Raw genomic sequence first — 15,251 nt, forward strand, 5'->3', positions numbered from 1 at the left:
GCTCTTTGGAGGAGGTTATCTAGTTCCCGAGTGGTAGAAGTTTTTTTCAGGAGATATTCAGGTAATGGGTCTAATGATAATAACTGTTTTTTTTTTTTTTTTTTGAGGAAAATTAGCCCTGAGCTAACATCTGCTGCCAATTCTCCTCTTTTTGCTGAGGAAGACTGGCCCTGAGCTAACATCTGTGCCCATCGTCCTCCACTTTATATGTGGGACGCCTGCCACAGCATGGCTGGACAAGTGGTGCCATATCTGCACCTGGGATGCCAACCGGCGAACCCTGGGCCACCGAGAAGCGGAACGTGCGAACTTACCTGCTGCCCCACTGGGCTGGCCCAATAATAAGTGTTTTATAGCGCAGTTTTCTTTTAAAAAACTGAATAAATTAAAAAAATAATTTCTGGTTTGCCCTTATGGTAACCTGTGAAGTTGGAAAGGGAATATTGATGATCTAAATAGCCGTAATCTCCTTCCCGTGTATTTGGGAAAAATAAAAGAACTCCATCCCACTGATCTCAAAACCCATCAACGAATTTCCCAATCTTTCCAAAAATTTGGAGATGATTTGCTGTGACATATCACATTCATTTAGCCATTGAAAAGATTTTCTTCAGAATCTTGAATATTCATTTTACTTTTGAATATGTTTGATAAACTCAGAGTTTAAAATATACGCCATCAAACTTCGCTCTGTGTGTGTGCTGACAAAGATCAGTATGATTTGTAGAAGTTAGAAGTGAATATCAAAAGACAAAGTAGTAGGAAAAAAATAAATGCATCCATTAAAGTAACCCTAAATGAAGGCACGTGGAAACTGGAAGGAAATATAAGATGGTATAATGGTAAAATTATGCAAGGCAAAGGATTAAGAAAACGCATTAAAATGACAAGAAATAAGGAAAGAAAAGACCATTCTGAGTTAACTGTGGTAGAATGAAAGTATTGGAAGCTCTGTTCCTAATTCTGCTGCAGTCGTTTCTAAAATATTGAGTAATATTATATTTCTAATTAGCTCCATGCTAGAAGTATGCCTCCTAACGTGACTCACATGGATGTGTGGGATGACTACAAAAAATATTCTGGAACTTGAGCTTAATATAGATTAAATACATTTTCTTCCTACCATAAATTATGAAAAATTGTTCTGATACAATATTGTAATTTATTCCTCTGTCATCTCTAGAACGTCAGGGGGTTACACATGTGTGAACAGAAACAGTGCAGAGATTTTTGCACGTCTAGATCAGGGTTTTTCTTTTGCTGACTCTGCACTGGTGTTCACAATCCTTGATTAGTGAACTCCAAACAATGATAATGATAACCAGGCATAACGTTGATGTCATTACTAGGGTTGGAGCCTGGCTGGGACAGGAATGCTAATGGTAATCATAATGATAGCTTGCATACATTGAGTGCCTACTATTTGCCAACTGTTAACTTATTTACCATGTGTTAACTTATTTAATCCTCACATAGTCTTGTTAGACATATGAAGAAACTGAGGCCCAGAGAAGTTAAGTAATTTACTAAGCTCATACAGCCAGGGAGTGGCAGACCTACGATTTGAATGCAGGACTTCTGGCTCCAGGCCCCACGCTCTCAACTTCACTGTACTTTGCTATCTCACAGGCTGTGGTATTTGTGTATTACTGTTGGTGACATCCCCAAGTCTTCTTTGGCATTCTTATCATGGTGCCCATCTATCTCTTTCTTTGGGCTTTTTTTTTCCTGTTCTGATGCAGCAAGAGCACCCCTCTGATTCCGAGAATATGGTGCCCTTAATGAATCACCGAGATGTCTCTAGACATTTCCAGGGGTTTTCTGTAGAGATTTTATTTCTTAATTCTGACTCAACGCACCAGCATGATTTGATAGTTATGGCTTATGACTCCTGCATACAATTAAATGAATAAAAATCCTTAACCACATTTGCTAGTGGAAGAGAAATAAGCTGACCGCATTTTTGGAAGACATTCCCCCTATAAGTAAGAACAACTTCTACTCACTCTCTACTAGTTTGAATTTTAGGGAGATTTATTAACATTTAGGTTACTAACATTGTACAGTCCAAGAATGATGGGGCAGTTGTGTGAAATGAGGGGAGATTCAGTGAATTATACCACAACCAGGATTCTCAAAGCCAAACGAAAGCAACATTACTGATAAAACATATTTGCTTACTACCCAGTTTAAAAACTTTCTTTAGCAATACTAATCTCCTTGCTTTTGCATATCAGAGTTTTCTAAGTAATGGTCATCAACACCTGCTCCATTTTAAAATAGAGCATCCTTAAAATACTTCGTGTGTACAAGAGCAAGAACAACAAATAAGTGTCAAGGTCCCATTGTAGATCCAGGAAAAAAGAATGCATGAAAGTGTTAAAAAGCCTGATGAAATCCTAACTCGGTAGCCGCACAATTACTTGATACAGTGGATTACTCTGAAGAGAACCAGTGACCTTCTTCGGGCAATGCGTTTTCAGTCCTACTGTGTGCCAGGCTGTCTGATGGGTGCTCAGGACCCCAAAATGAATAAAGCAGCTTCCGTGCACTCAGAGGGCACCTAAAGGACTTCTCTCTTCTCTGTTAAATCATTTTATCTCTAAGTCTTGCAAAATTGGGCAGCCACATTGAGATCTAGTTTCATAATGCCCCCAGTAAAGTCGAAATGCCTTGGTGAAATAACGTCGGCTTTTACTCTCAAATCCATGGAAATGTGAAGTTAACTGTTTTGTTCTCCTTGATAAAATATAGCATAATAACTAGTTGCTGGGTTACTACAGAAAACACAGGCCCCAAACTGCAGCCAGGAAGAGCAGTTAGCAATTAAGGAAAGGAAATGACTAGTGGGTTTGAAACCCAACACACTGCCCATGTATTTCTTAGCATATAAGGCATCTAGGTTACTTAGGCAACTTTTGTCACTAAGGAAGTAGTTTTGGTGACTCATGCTCATACAGAATGACTTCTTTCAAAATCTGTGTTTTCAGTGACCTTACCATTATGCTTCTGTTTTCCTTTTTTCTTTGCCCTGAGACAGAAAAAACTACATTTGGATGGCATAGGTTTATTATTTAGTAGCATCTTATTCAGTGGCTGGCTCATATTTTGAAATTTAATGGACTTGTGGTGATCAGAGTAAAAGGTCAAGTGGTTCCTGCAATATATTACTATCTTTTTTTTCCTTTCTTTTTTTTTTTGGTGAAGAAGATTGGCCCTGAGCCAACATCTGTGCCAATCTTCCTCTATTTTATCTGGGATGCTGCCACAGTATGGCTTGACGAACAGTGCTAGTTCCACACCCAGAATCCAAACCTGCGACCCCTGGGCTGCCAAAGCGGAGCACGCAAACTTAACCACTATGCCACTGGGCTGGCCCCAGTATATTGCTATCTAAGAACTAACAGCTTATCTTCTCAGCAGAAATGTTGTATCTTATAATAACAACATTTCTTGTCCACTATTTTTTGTTATTTAATGCGACAGTGCTATTTACAATACTAGTCACACTTTTGATAAATAAACTAGAATACTGAAGTACTTTATGCCAAAACATAAAATGCCTTAGTCTTCTCCAAAGAAATGAAAAATGGAATTAAAGAAATGGTAATTGCAAAAATAAGGGAACTCGAGGGGAATTCCTTTCCAGCTTCTCTCTTCAGATTTTCCATCTACCTGCTTGACGTTCCAGCAATATTTGCTTGGCAATTGATATTTTTTTTCTGTATTAAAAAATAGCAGGAGTTGTAGAAAAAATTAGTTAATTCCAAGAGTTATAGGTCAATAATGTTTTTTGAGAACTATATGGAAGAACTCACACTGACAGATAAAACTGGAAGCCAAGTGTCTGAGCTGGCCTCTGGGGTTAGGACAGGAGCTCTAGGTTTTTCTGGTATCCTCAGTGGTGCCAACTTTTAGTGTGGCCAGCCTAGGGTTCACCTGAATCGTTATTATATCTTTTGTCCTAACTCCAGAAACAGTGCCGTAAGTCTCAAAATTTAGACAGTGTTGCTTTAGCTGTTGGCATTTTGCTTTCAATTTAGTCCTTTTCTGTTTTCAATTTTGTGGCTGGAAAAGCTTGAAAAAGACCATGAGTCATGACAACCGTTTCTCTTTCCTCCAGATAGAAGCCTTCCATGTGAGGCCAAGGCACAGAGCACCATTTGTGTGATTCATGAGGCTTAGCAGCTGAACGCTTTTCTGTGGGGACCCTTTAAGGGAAGACATGGGAGAAGGACTCGTCCAGTGGTTCGCAAAGCGTGGTACCCAGACCAGCAGCATCATCTTGGGAATTTGATAGAAATACCAACTCTCAGTCCCCACCCCAGACTGACTGAATCAGAAGTTCCGGGGGTAGGGACCAGCAATCTGTGTTTTAATAAGACTTCCAGATGATTCTGAGGAATGCTAAAGTCTGAGAACCACTGTGCTAGTGAACTGGTAGTATTTGGACTGTGGGGAATGTGAAAAATATACGAGCTGGAGAGTGGAGACGTTTATGAGTCTTTGCTTTTGAGGAGATGAAGAATAGATGGAAAAGAATACTTTAAGTTTTGGAATTCAAAAAATATATATAAAAAGCCCGGAATTTAATTAGCAGGGCTAATTGCTTACGTGAACCTTGGCTTTCTCAGAGAGGGGAGATCCAGATGACTAGGTTACTGTGAAATATATTGGCATGACTCTGAAATTCTAGAATAACCTCTCTAGTGAGAAAAGGCATGCCTTTCCATATTAGGACATAAATTCAAGTCAAGTTTGTAAAATCCTATAAGATTCTCATATTCCATTGACTTGGCCAACTCATTTGCCTTTTGAGGCCCCAGTTTCTACATCTGAAAACCATATGCATTATTACCTCCTACGAATTATCTCATCAGAATGAAGTGAGGGATTCAGTACATGTAAGAGGATTCATGAGGCATTTTGCTTACTGAACAATGCGACATGTAATGATCAATATAAATATGGATGGTAAAGAGGAGTTTAGAAGTTGATACGAAATTGGTTGATATTTCAACTTCCCTTTGATTTGTGCCCCCTTTAGTCCTGGCTCTGTCGTGTATTTGTTTTGGAGGTTAAATAAATCACAATTTTTTTTAAAGCTTTTAATCTTAGTTTCCTCATCAAAAATATGGTATTGAAGATACCTACTCACAGAAAATTGTTGTGAGGATAAAATTAGATTAATATATGAAAATGCAGTTTTTAATGGTCAAACCTTACAAATTTTAGATATTGTTGTGATTATTGTTATTTTAGTTCTGGATTGACGAAGCCTTGTGATTATTGACATAATGATGTCATCCGGGAGTTTGGAATAAGTGTGTATGTCAGCAGATTTTATGATTACAAACAATAGCTATGTTTACTTCTCTACTAATGCTCCTTCAGTGGAATGTTTCCACTTTCTCATGAAATGGGGGAGATCCATATATGTTTTATTAAAGAAAGCAAGCCTGATTTTTTTATCCTTTGAACTGAGAGACCACATTTCATTCATTCTTTTGGAGAAAGATGACAGACTCTGCAGTCAGGCTACCTGGGTAAATTTTCAGATCCTCTACTTACTAATGGTACAACCATAGGCAAGCCTCAGTTTACTCATCTGTAAAATGGGGGTGATAATAATACCGGTTGTATGAAGAGGAAATGAGAGAGGTAGTATATAAAATACCTCACAGAGTGCCTGGCACAGGGTAAGCACTCAATAATGCTGGTGGTAATTGTTGTTATTATTATTAAACTATAGTGTGATGAGGGGGAAAAAAGCATGTGTCTGAAAGGCAAGGGCAGGAGAGAAGAAGAAGACAAGGGCAACTTCTAAAATGGTCTGGTCATTTTGCAAATGAAAATTCAAGCAGTTCCCATGACTTTTCTGGTCACTCTTGTTAAAATGAGACAATTCGCTGATTGCTTCTAATTGAGAAAATTAATCAAAGTGATTTATAATCTGCAGGTCCCTGTAATCATCAAAATTTCAATCCTGCTTTAAAGTTATGTTTCTTCCCTCTCCCAGCTTAAGTATGCTGGAGGCAAGGAGCCGGAGGAAATGGAAGTGCTGGATTTCTCTTTCTCTCTCTCTACTAAGTGCTTCTCCTCTTGCTTCCCCATCTTCCTAACTAAGGTTTCTTGCGGCTCCTGGGGTAGAGGTCATGGAGAAGAGGTGAGGAAGGTAAGAAAGTTCTTCCTTGGCTAGTACTGTTGAGGATCTAGAGTTTTCACCTTTCCATTTGGCGTGTGTTTAAAATTAGCCCTTTTTCTATCAGGTGCTTCTTTGGAAACTTCTCAGTGTTGGGAGTGTTTCTCAAAGCTCCCTTGACAAGCAGAAGTGTATCTTTATTTCGGCCTCCACAGCCCACAGAAGTTGCTCCAAAGTGCACTCTTGCTTCTTTTTGCTATGGTACCTTCTCTCTAGCCGGTGATCCTTGAGCAGGATCTAAGGCAGCCAGCTCTGTCTTGCATGCCTCAGATCTGGTCCAAGGGAAATCCTTTATCTTCTAAAACTCAGAGGATAATGAGCGTACAATTTAAAAATCCCTGGGTGGTCCTTTGAAGCTCTTTGCTTTAGGCAAATAGCCCCCATAGACCTCCGGGGGAGAAAGGTCAGTCCGCAGAGCGTGCTGGCAACTTTCTCCAAAAACCTTCATCCTCAATAATCTCCAACTCTTTTTACCTTCAATGTGAGTAAGTGATTGTAAGAGTTATGTAACTCTTTCTGGAACCCTTCCCTTGAAAATGTTGTCTCATCCTGTTGTATTTCACTTTACAATGTGGTGTCTAGTGTTCGGTACTTTAGTCAAAACTTGCACTTGAACTCCTTTTAAAGATAAAAGGGGAGAGGTTCACCTTGGGGATGCTCTGACTTCACAAACGTTCACCCCAAAGTTGCTGGTGCTGCGGAGGAGCAGATGGTTTCTACATCACGTGTTGTTATTGGGACTCTCATGGGTGCCTACTCTAGTCACAAAGTAAATCTTTAAATGGGAGGGAGTGGTTTTAAATATTTATTAATCTTTTTTTGATGGGCAGCTTTTTTTTTTTTTTTAAGCAACTGACATATCATTTGGGACTGATTTATGCTATTGTTTTGGGAACTGAGATGTGTTTAAAAATAGTGTTTACATGAAGTTAAAAAACTGATCAGTTGTAAGATAATCCTAGATTCCTATGTGTACTAAAATAAACTAGTCTTGACACAAGTTAAATAAAATATATTATGTATTGTGTGTAAATTATTATTTCTTTGCATTTCAGTCATAACTGTTTTTCTTTTGCTGAGGAACATTAGACCTGTTGCCAAGCTTTCTCTTTTTTTTTTGCTTGAGGAAGATTAGCCCTGAGCTAACATCAGTGCCAGTCTTCTTCCACTTTATATTTGGGACACCAGCCCAGCATGGCTGACCAGTGGTGTAGGTCTGCACCCAGGATCTGAACCCACGAACCCAGGCTGCCAAAGCAGAGCACGCTGAATGTAACCACTATGCCACAGGGCCGGCCCCAGGTATAACTTTTTTTTTAATGTGAAAACTAACACATAGACATATGTGTACAGATATACGCAACTCTGAGCTCATGCCAAAGATGTCTGTGACTGCCTTGTGATAGTTTTGGAGGAGGGTATCTAAGAATAATATGAATATAGACTTTTAATTGGAATGTCATGTAAGCCTCCTGTGTTGGTGTGCTTGTCCTTGAAGATCCCAGATACTATTATGAAAATTATATAGACATCAAAACTTGCTGGGAATTTGATAATTTGGTATGTTAGGTAAATTTCTCTCTTAATTCTTAATTCTTGACATCAATTTGGTTATTTTTTCTCAAATATGCCTGATTGGCATGGCAGATTTAAGGTAGTAAAACCCTCAGATATGCATCCATCCACCCAAGGGACTTCTGAAATACTAGAATTTAGTACTAAAATTGCCCATAATTAAAAATAAATAGTAACAATAATAAAACATTGGCACTATTTTGAATTAAAAAATAAGGCAAGGCCTGTATTTTGGTTCCTAATTATGAAAAACAAGAGAAAGATTTTATTTTTAAATCTTGAAATACTTTCTATTTTATTACCTTTTTTTTTTTTTTGAGGAAGAGTATCCCTGAGCTAACATCTGCCACCAATCCTCCTCTTTTTGCTGAGGAGGATTGGCCCTGAGCTAACATCCATGCCCATCTTTGTCTTCTATATATGCAGGACGCTTGTCACAGCATGGCTTGATAAGTGTGCGTAGGTCTGTGCCCGGGATCCAAACCAGTAAACCCCAGGCCACTGAAGGGGAGTGCGTGAACTTAACTGCTGCACCACTGAGCCGGCCCCAGTCTTATCTTATGACTTTTTTAATGAGTATATGAGGGCAATATTTGGGAGGCCAGGTGCCTTATACCTTAGTGCTCTTTTTTTCCTTCCCTCTCATTTTGTTTTCCCTCCCCTCCTCTTTTCTCGTTTCATTTTCTTTCCGGATAGCTAGTGATGTGTGCAGAAGAGATGACGATACCTGGAAAGATTATCTGGACCTGTCAACTTTGGGCCAATTTGAGGATATTGGGGCAAAAGTCAAAAAGGAAAAGAAAAAGAAATGGAGTCTTCTAAACTTTGTGTAGCACTGTAATTTAAACAGGATTCAGTGTGGGAACACATAGTATGGTGTAGCCTCGTTGGTGAAAAGATGGCCTACTGGTGGGTCTGAGAAGGAAGGAAATGAGCAATAAGCACCACGTTAGATAAAGCAAGGCTTAAAATGGAAGCATCAAAATGAACTTATGATGGGGCCAGCCTAGTGATGCAGTGGTTAAGTTTGTGTGCTCTGCTTCAGTGGCCTGGGGTTCACAGGTTTGGATCCTGGGCACAGACCTAGCACTGCTTGTCAAGCCACACTGTGGCGGTGTTCCACATAAAATAGAGGAAGATTGGCACAGATGTTAGCTCAGGGCTAATCTTCCACAAAAAAAAAAAAAAAAAAAGGTTGACAGAGTTAAAAATGGCAGCACTAGTTCATGAGGATACAGCAAGTGAGCATTCTCAGCCACTGTTGACGGGAATTTGGGCCTTGTAGTCTTTTTGGAAATGAGTTTTGACCATATGCATGAAGAACTTATGTAATAATTATTATCTTTTACCCAGTAACCCCTCCTTTAGACTCTATTTGATGAAAATATCAGAGGGTTTGAATATTAATATGCAAGAAAGTTCACTATACTGTTCATATAATGAATAACTGAAATGTCTTAAACGTTTGATACTGAGAGAATAGAAAAACGAATTATTGTTGTTTAGGTACTATAGAAACAAGACAGGAAAGATATTCGGTAAACTGTTAAAAGTGGTTGGTTTTTAGGGGTAAGTATGGAATCAAGGTTTTATAGAAGGATGTATGTTTTTCTTTTTTATATTTTTGTAATTTGTTTTACCCCTCAAAATTAGCGTGTATTATTTCTAAAATTCAGAAAAAATAAAGATAATACTTAAAAAATTGTATATCTCTTTAATACACTTAATGAACTGCAGAACTGATAATGCTAAAAGGTTAGGTGAAAAAAACCCGGGGTAGAAAATATTAATGCAGTAAGATTGTGATTTTGGTAAAGTATAATAAGTGCAAAGACTAGAAGGTGAAACCTCAAAATGTTAGCCATAGTTCTCTCTTGTGGTTTTTTAACTTTCCTTTTTGTATATTTCCCTATTTTCCAAACTATGTGTAATGGGTGTGTTTTATTAGTAGTAAAAAAGAGAAAGAATCGGGGTGGCCCAGTGGTGTAGTGGTTAAGTTTGCTCACTTTGCTTTGGTGGCCCTGGGTTTGCAGGTTCAGATCCTGGGTGCAGACCTACACACCGCTCATCCAGCCATGCTGTGGCGGTGTCCCATATACAAAATAGAGGAAGATGCCACAGATGTTAGTTCAGGGACAATCTTCTTCAAGCAAAAAGAGGAAAATTGGCAACAGATGTTAGCTCAGGGCCAGTCTTCCTCACCAAAAAAAAAAAAAGAGAGAAAGAATGATCAGAAGAGAAGTTCTTACAGTTGGATTGGACTTTTGATACTCTGGGCATTTCTGATGGATGTTTGTTAGGTCTCTTTCACTTTTGGTGATGATTAAAAATTTCTTTTCCAAACAATAATGTCTCATCTCTATAGGGAACAAGTAATATGAAGAAGCTGCAGTCTTAAGCTTTTGGATTTTCAAACTGTGACCTCTACAAGGGTATATAAATACTGCTCTTTGTTGCATTCTTTTCCCACCCTATTCTAGGATTTAGTTCTAAAATGAAAGGAGTAAAAAAAGATACAACATGCAGATTCCTGACATTCTTTCCTAACCAGAATGATTTTTAACTCCTAATATGAATATTTTCCTCAAAATATATACCATCTCTCTTTTTTTGTTTACTATTTGATGCCTTCCAGACTCTTTTTTTTAAACTAGTGCCATCATCTCTCATTTCTCTTCTTTTAAAAATCTGATTCGGTGATTTGTAAATAAATCTGTTAACCTGGAAAACACTGATTTATGTGAGAATGAGCAAAACACATGAATTTTCTCCTTTTTATTCTTTGTAAAAAACCTGAATTATCAAAAAAGAAAAGCTGATGAGTGGAAAATAGATTAATAAGCATTTAAACATTCATAAACTTCATTGAAACTTACAGGCCTGTATTATCATTTATTATTGATATTATTCTATTATTAAAACATACTTTTGCTATCTACTGAGATATAGTCAATTTTAGTCATTGTGTCTTCTCTGAATGACTAAACACAGAACAAATCCCTGTGGGTCTGGTACTATATTTTAACTTAGCAATAATTACCTTAGATGGAAATGAAACGGATTCTTGATCTGCAGAAATAAGTTTAACTGTATATGACATCAGGGTTAATGGCCTCCAGGGCATTCCTGAGTAGAAAGACTAGGGATAAGTTGTGCTTGTGGTATCATGTTTACCTAAGTGACTTTGAAAGCTGATAAGGAAATACAAAGTTGACTTTTTCTTCTAATACAGTGAATAGATACAGTAAGTTCAGTACTATGGAACTGTTATTACGTTTCAGTTAGTTTTATCCCTGTTGGATCATATGAGAATGATCCTACGTGATATTGTTGTGTATCTAAACTAGTACCTAACTAGCAAAGGTAAAATGAAAAATCCTTATATATGGTTTTTCTCTGGATTTTAGTTTATTAGTACTGACAAGTGCAGCGATTAAGAAAAAGGACTATGAAGAAGAATAAGGGCTTTTATGGATGGTGTGTATGTGTGTGCATGTGTGTAGTGTGTGTCTGTATACATGGTGTATGTGTGCATATGTGTGTGTGTATGTGCGGTGTGTATGTGTGGTGTATGTGTGGTGTGTATGTGTGGTGTATGTGTGTGTGTGTGTGTGTGCTTTCCTTTTCCCGGTCTTGCTGGATCTGGTTTGTATGATTTCGTTAATTTGAACAGTTCTGGATGTTCAAGTGAATTACTAGAGAAAAGGAACAAAGTAATAACAGCCCTAAAAAGCATTTAATTTTTATTTCCTCTGTTCCCATCATGGGTCTTGCTTTACCTCCTGAAATGAATGAAGGCTGTAATAGAAAACAATAAGGAAAGACAGCTTGTTAGCTAATATGCAAATTAGTCTCTTGGTAATATACCCTTTTTGAAAACATACTAGGAAAATAATTCTATGTAATTGTTAGAAAAATTGGGTTGCATCTTATATTATGACAAAGTTGTTTAGAAAGTGGAGGGAAACTGGCATTTACTGTCCTGGGCATCTTACTGAGTTACATGTATATACAATCTCAATTAATAATTGAATACAGACCACTGCCTTGTAAATATTGCCCGTGTTTCACAAATGAAGAATGTGAGCATTAGAGGCAGGACTCATATTACCCCATTCCTTCTAAGGACCATGTTTCTTGCACCGTATCAAGCTGTCTTTGTAGGAGTGACTGGGCAGAGACTATATTACAAATGTTAGTCATTAGTCTCTGAGATGGTTCCTCTTTTGCGAAGCAAAACTAACCTCTTTCTCTGACCTTTATAACACGCATTGCCCTAAGAGTTCAGGTGAGCTGCACTGATTTCTAAAGTTGCCCTCTTTCCTCAGGCCAACCTGTTGTCTGGAGTGATGTATTCTGCCGACTAGGGCTGCTTTAGTGTGGACCCCTGGCTTTGCCTCTGGGTACAGGGGCCCACAGGCATGGGACAGCAGAGCCTACTAAGGACCTTGTGTACTAAGTTACGGTATAGCCAGTCCTGGAAAGACCTCTGGAGGAAACTTGAGTTGGAATTCCCTGTTCCCCACCCAGCTGTGGGCTGGGGCACGTTACCTACACCTTCTGGATCTCTCTGCCCTCATCTCTCAAACTAGGTCAGGTGGAATCAGTGGTTTACAATTCATGTCCCACGCAGGCACTTAGAGGAAGCAATGGGGGTTGATGGGGGCGGGGGAGGTGATGTGGCCTTGTTCTTGGTCCCCTACTATCCACATTACAACAACAGAACAGCCGTGTGTGTTGTATGTTGTGTGCGTGCGTGTGGGTGCGAGGGCGCTCACTCCCCCTCTCCCTCTCTGCCCTGATTCTAAATGAGATTTTCTTTGAACAAAAGCTTCTACATCTAAAACCAGTTGGAAAAACACTGGACCAAACAGTCCTTAAGCTTCCTTCCAGCTTGAACTTTCCACGAGCAGTTTTAAAGATAGAGAAACTCACTATCTTTAACTAAAATAGAATCTTTAAAATTGGCTGCAAAACATTTTTAAGTTAGAGAGTTTAGAAACAGCCTCAAAGAGAAAAGGCAATGTCAAAAATCTACGACTCAGTGCTTTGAAATGGCAACGCGATGAGGCAAACTGCGTCGTTTCTATGCATTTCAGCAGAAAATCTGTAATTAAGTTTCCTCTCGATTCCAATTTTAGAAAACATTTATTCATTTACTTCTTCTGAGGTAAGTGTGAGATAGTATTCACAAACGGAAGTCACTAGAATATACTTCATAACAGAAAACTATGGTTCCTTCAGGATACCATGAAGCTCATTTTCCATCTGTTCTTTTTCTCTTGGAAGTTTATGACGTCATCTGATAGAACACATCTGCTGTTTCCCCTTTCTTTTCCTTTGTGACAGTCTGTGAATAAGGTGACGGGACACCAGAGAAAGAACAGGAATGTTTGGCTACAGGTTTGCTTTTATTTGAGTTCCTTTTACTCCATATTTTTGGGGCGCCTACTTTAAATCAGCATTCCATATGCACTAATTAAGCAGTTGCTACACATTTCAACACTGTTCATTTATTGATGGGCTACCCATAAAGTTATAACTTCAGGAGACTGTCACTCTTGAGCAACTCTGCCCGCTAGCACTTTCTGTGATGATGGAACGTTCTCTATCCTTGCTGAGCAGTACTGTAGCCACCAGCCACAGCTATCGAGTGGCTATCGAGCACTTGAAACATGCCTAGCGTAACTGTTGGACTAAATATTTCATGTTAATTAAGTTAATTTAAACTGAAATCACTAGGTGTGTCCAGTAGCTACCCTATTGGACAGCGTAGCTCTAGAGAATCAATGAAATTGGTAAAATAGTTCTATGCTCAGGGAATAGAAGGTATTAAATTGGTTTTTTCATTATTGGAACTTTATGGTTAGAAATAGAGTACAGATTTCTATACTTTTAAAGTGTTTTTAAGTAAAAATTTTTTCAGTGCTTGGCGCATAAGAGTCAGTAAATGATTGGATGGTATTAATGGGTCCCCCTTGCCTCCACCCCAGGTCTCACTAACTCATGCGTCCTGGGTAAAGTCACGTTGACAATTTTCCCCTAAGACTGCCAGACCTGTCCACCCACCTGTCACAGCTGTCTAGTGTTTCTGGGAGTTAAGAGCGAGGGAGTGTTTCTTTTCCTGCGTGTGCTGCTGTCTGTCTGCTGACTTCCTGTGCTTCTGTGCTCAGCAGCCGCTCGGTCACGCCCGTGGCCTCTGGCCTTCCCTCCTTCCTTTCACACTGCTCTAAGCCCAGGCTACTCCTTGACGCCTCCCACGAGCTCCCCCACAGCCCTCAGATGCCGTGCCTTCTGTACCACTTTACAATACGCTGACCTGTCCTTGCTTGGGTCCCAGTGTTGCGTTACGGTTCCTAAAACGAGCATCCCCAACCGGAGCATGATTGACTCTGGGGCTCAGAGTCCTGCCATATGACACACAGTTGAAGGAACTGAGAACCCCTCACTTAGAAAATGTTATTATATAAATCCTTTTCATAAAACATACCTTTATATTGTGCTGGCCGCTAGGCTAAGTGCTTTTGTCATCTAACCCTCATAGCCACAGCACGTCCTATTTTTACACACTTTAGATGTGTGCTTAGGCTCAGAGAGGTTAAGTGACTTTCCCAAAGTCACATAGCTTGGAAGCAGCAGATCTGTGATTTCTATTTATACTCTCTGGCTCTGGAGCTTGCAGTGTTAACCACGACGACATTCATTACAGAAGAGGGAGAGTTCTACAGAATTAGTGCAGAGGGCAAATCTAAAAGGAAGTGGATTTTAGGGTACGCTAATTCAGGCTCTTCGCCAAGGCACACCGCACTCTCGGAAGTATGCTATGCCACTCACGCTCATGAGCAGCTCATAAGCAGAGGCCTAATGCTGGCGGACCAGGACTTTTGGCGGATGAGCCTCAGGGCCTCCTCAGTTCAGATTTCTTTGGAAGATAATCTCCTCTTGAGGATGTATATTGCCAATTTGCTTCCATATGACTACTTTTTAATTTTCCATGCAATTCATATAGACCATTCTGTGTAAAACCAGAATGTAATTTATTCATTACTCAAATTGGCATGAGCAGGGTATTCTCTCCCTGTAGCATGTTTGAGTGTGGAGTAAAGTATGGCCTGGATCATGGAATCTCAAAGATGATGGCAAAAAGTATTTTAAGCGTTTGGCAGACTTCGTTTAATTTTGTTAGATATTAATGTTCAGTGAAATGACAGGCAGGAGAGGAAGAATAAAACATTAGATTTCAATAGAAGGTATACGATGAGCCCTTAAATAATTGAGAGTACGCTATTATTATTTTAATATTCTCCTTAGTATTAGATGTGCCCCTTAATTATTTTTGATATGATTCACATGTGCCAGGCGTTGACTAGCATATTGGTTTTTTTGACAAGTGTATTTTCTCTGTTTTGAGGAAAAATGCACTGAATATCCTGAAGTCCAAGTTTTGGTGTTTTTATTTACAAAAAGCATGCTG

General features: G+C 39.1%; 1 protein-coding gene across 10 annotated transcripts in view; it reads left to right on the forward strand.

The window, feature by feature from the left end:
- Positions 1-15,251, forward strand: part of TRDMT1 (tRNA aspartic acid methyltransferase 1) — a 76,427-nt gene that overhangs the window by 5,569 nt on the left and 55,607 nt on the right. For 7 of the 10 annotated variants that reach the window (XR_011534897.1, XR_011534900.1, XR_011534906.1 and 4 more), the window contains exon 1: positions 7,333-7,504. The exons of 1 other annotated variant lie outside the window; for it this stretch is intronic. Coding sequence is in view for 2 of the 9 variants with exons in the window: in XM_070600808.1 (XP_070456909.1) it covers positions 7,484-7,504 (21 nt within the window). In the remaining 7 variants the exon portion in view is untranslated. Of the gene's footprint in view, positions 1-5,968; positions 7,505-15,251 lie in introns of those variants that run through there. 2 more of the 10 variants (XM_070600807.1, XR_011534901.1) reach the window with 2 other exon arrangements.

Source organism: Equus przewalskii, chromosome 30, assembly GCF_037783145.1.
Source record: "Equus przewalskii isolate Varuska chromosome 30, EquPr2, whole genome shotgun sequence".
Lineage (NCBI taxonomy): Eukaryota > Metazoa > Chordata > Mammalia > Perissodactyla > Equidae > Equus > Equus przewalskii.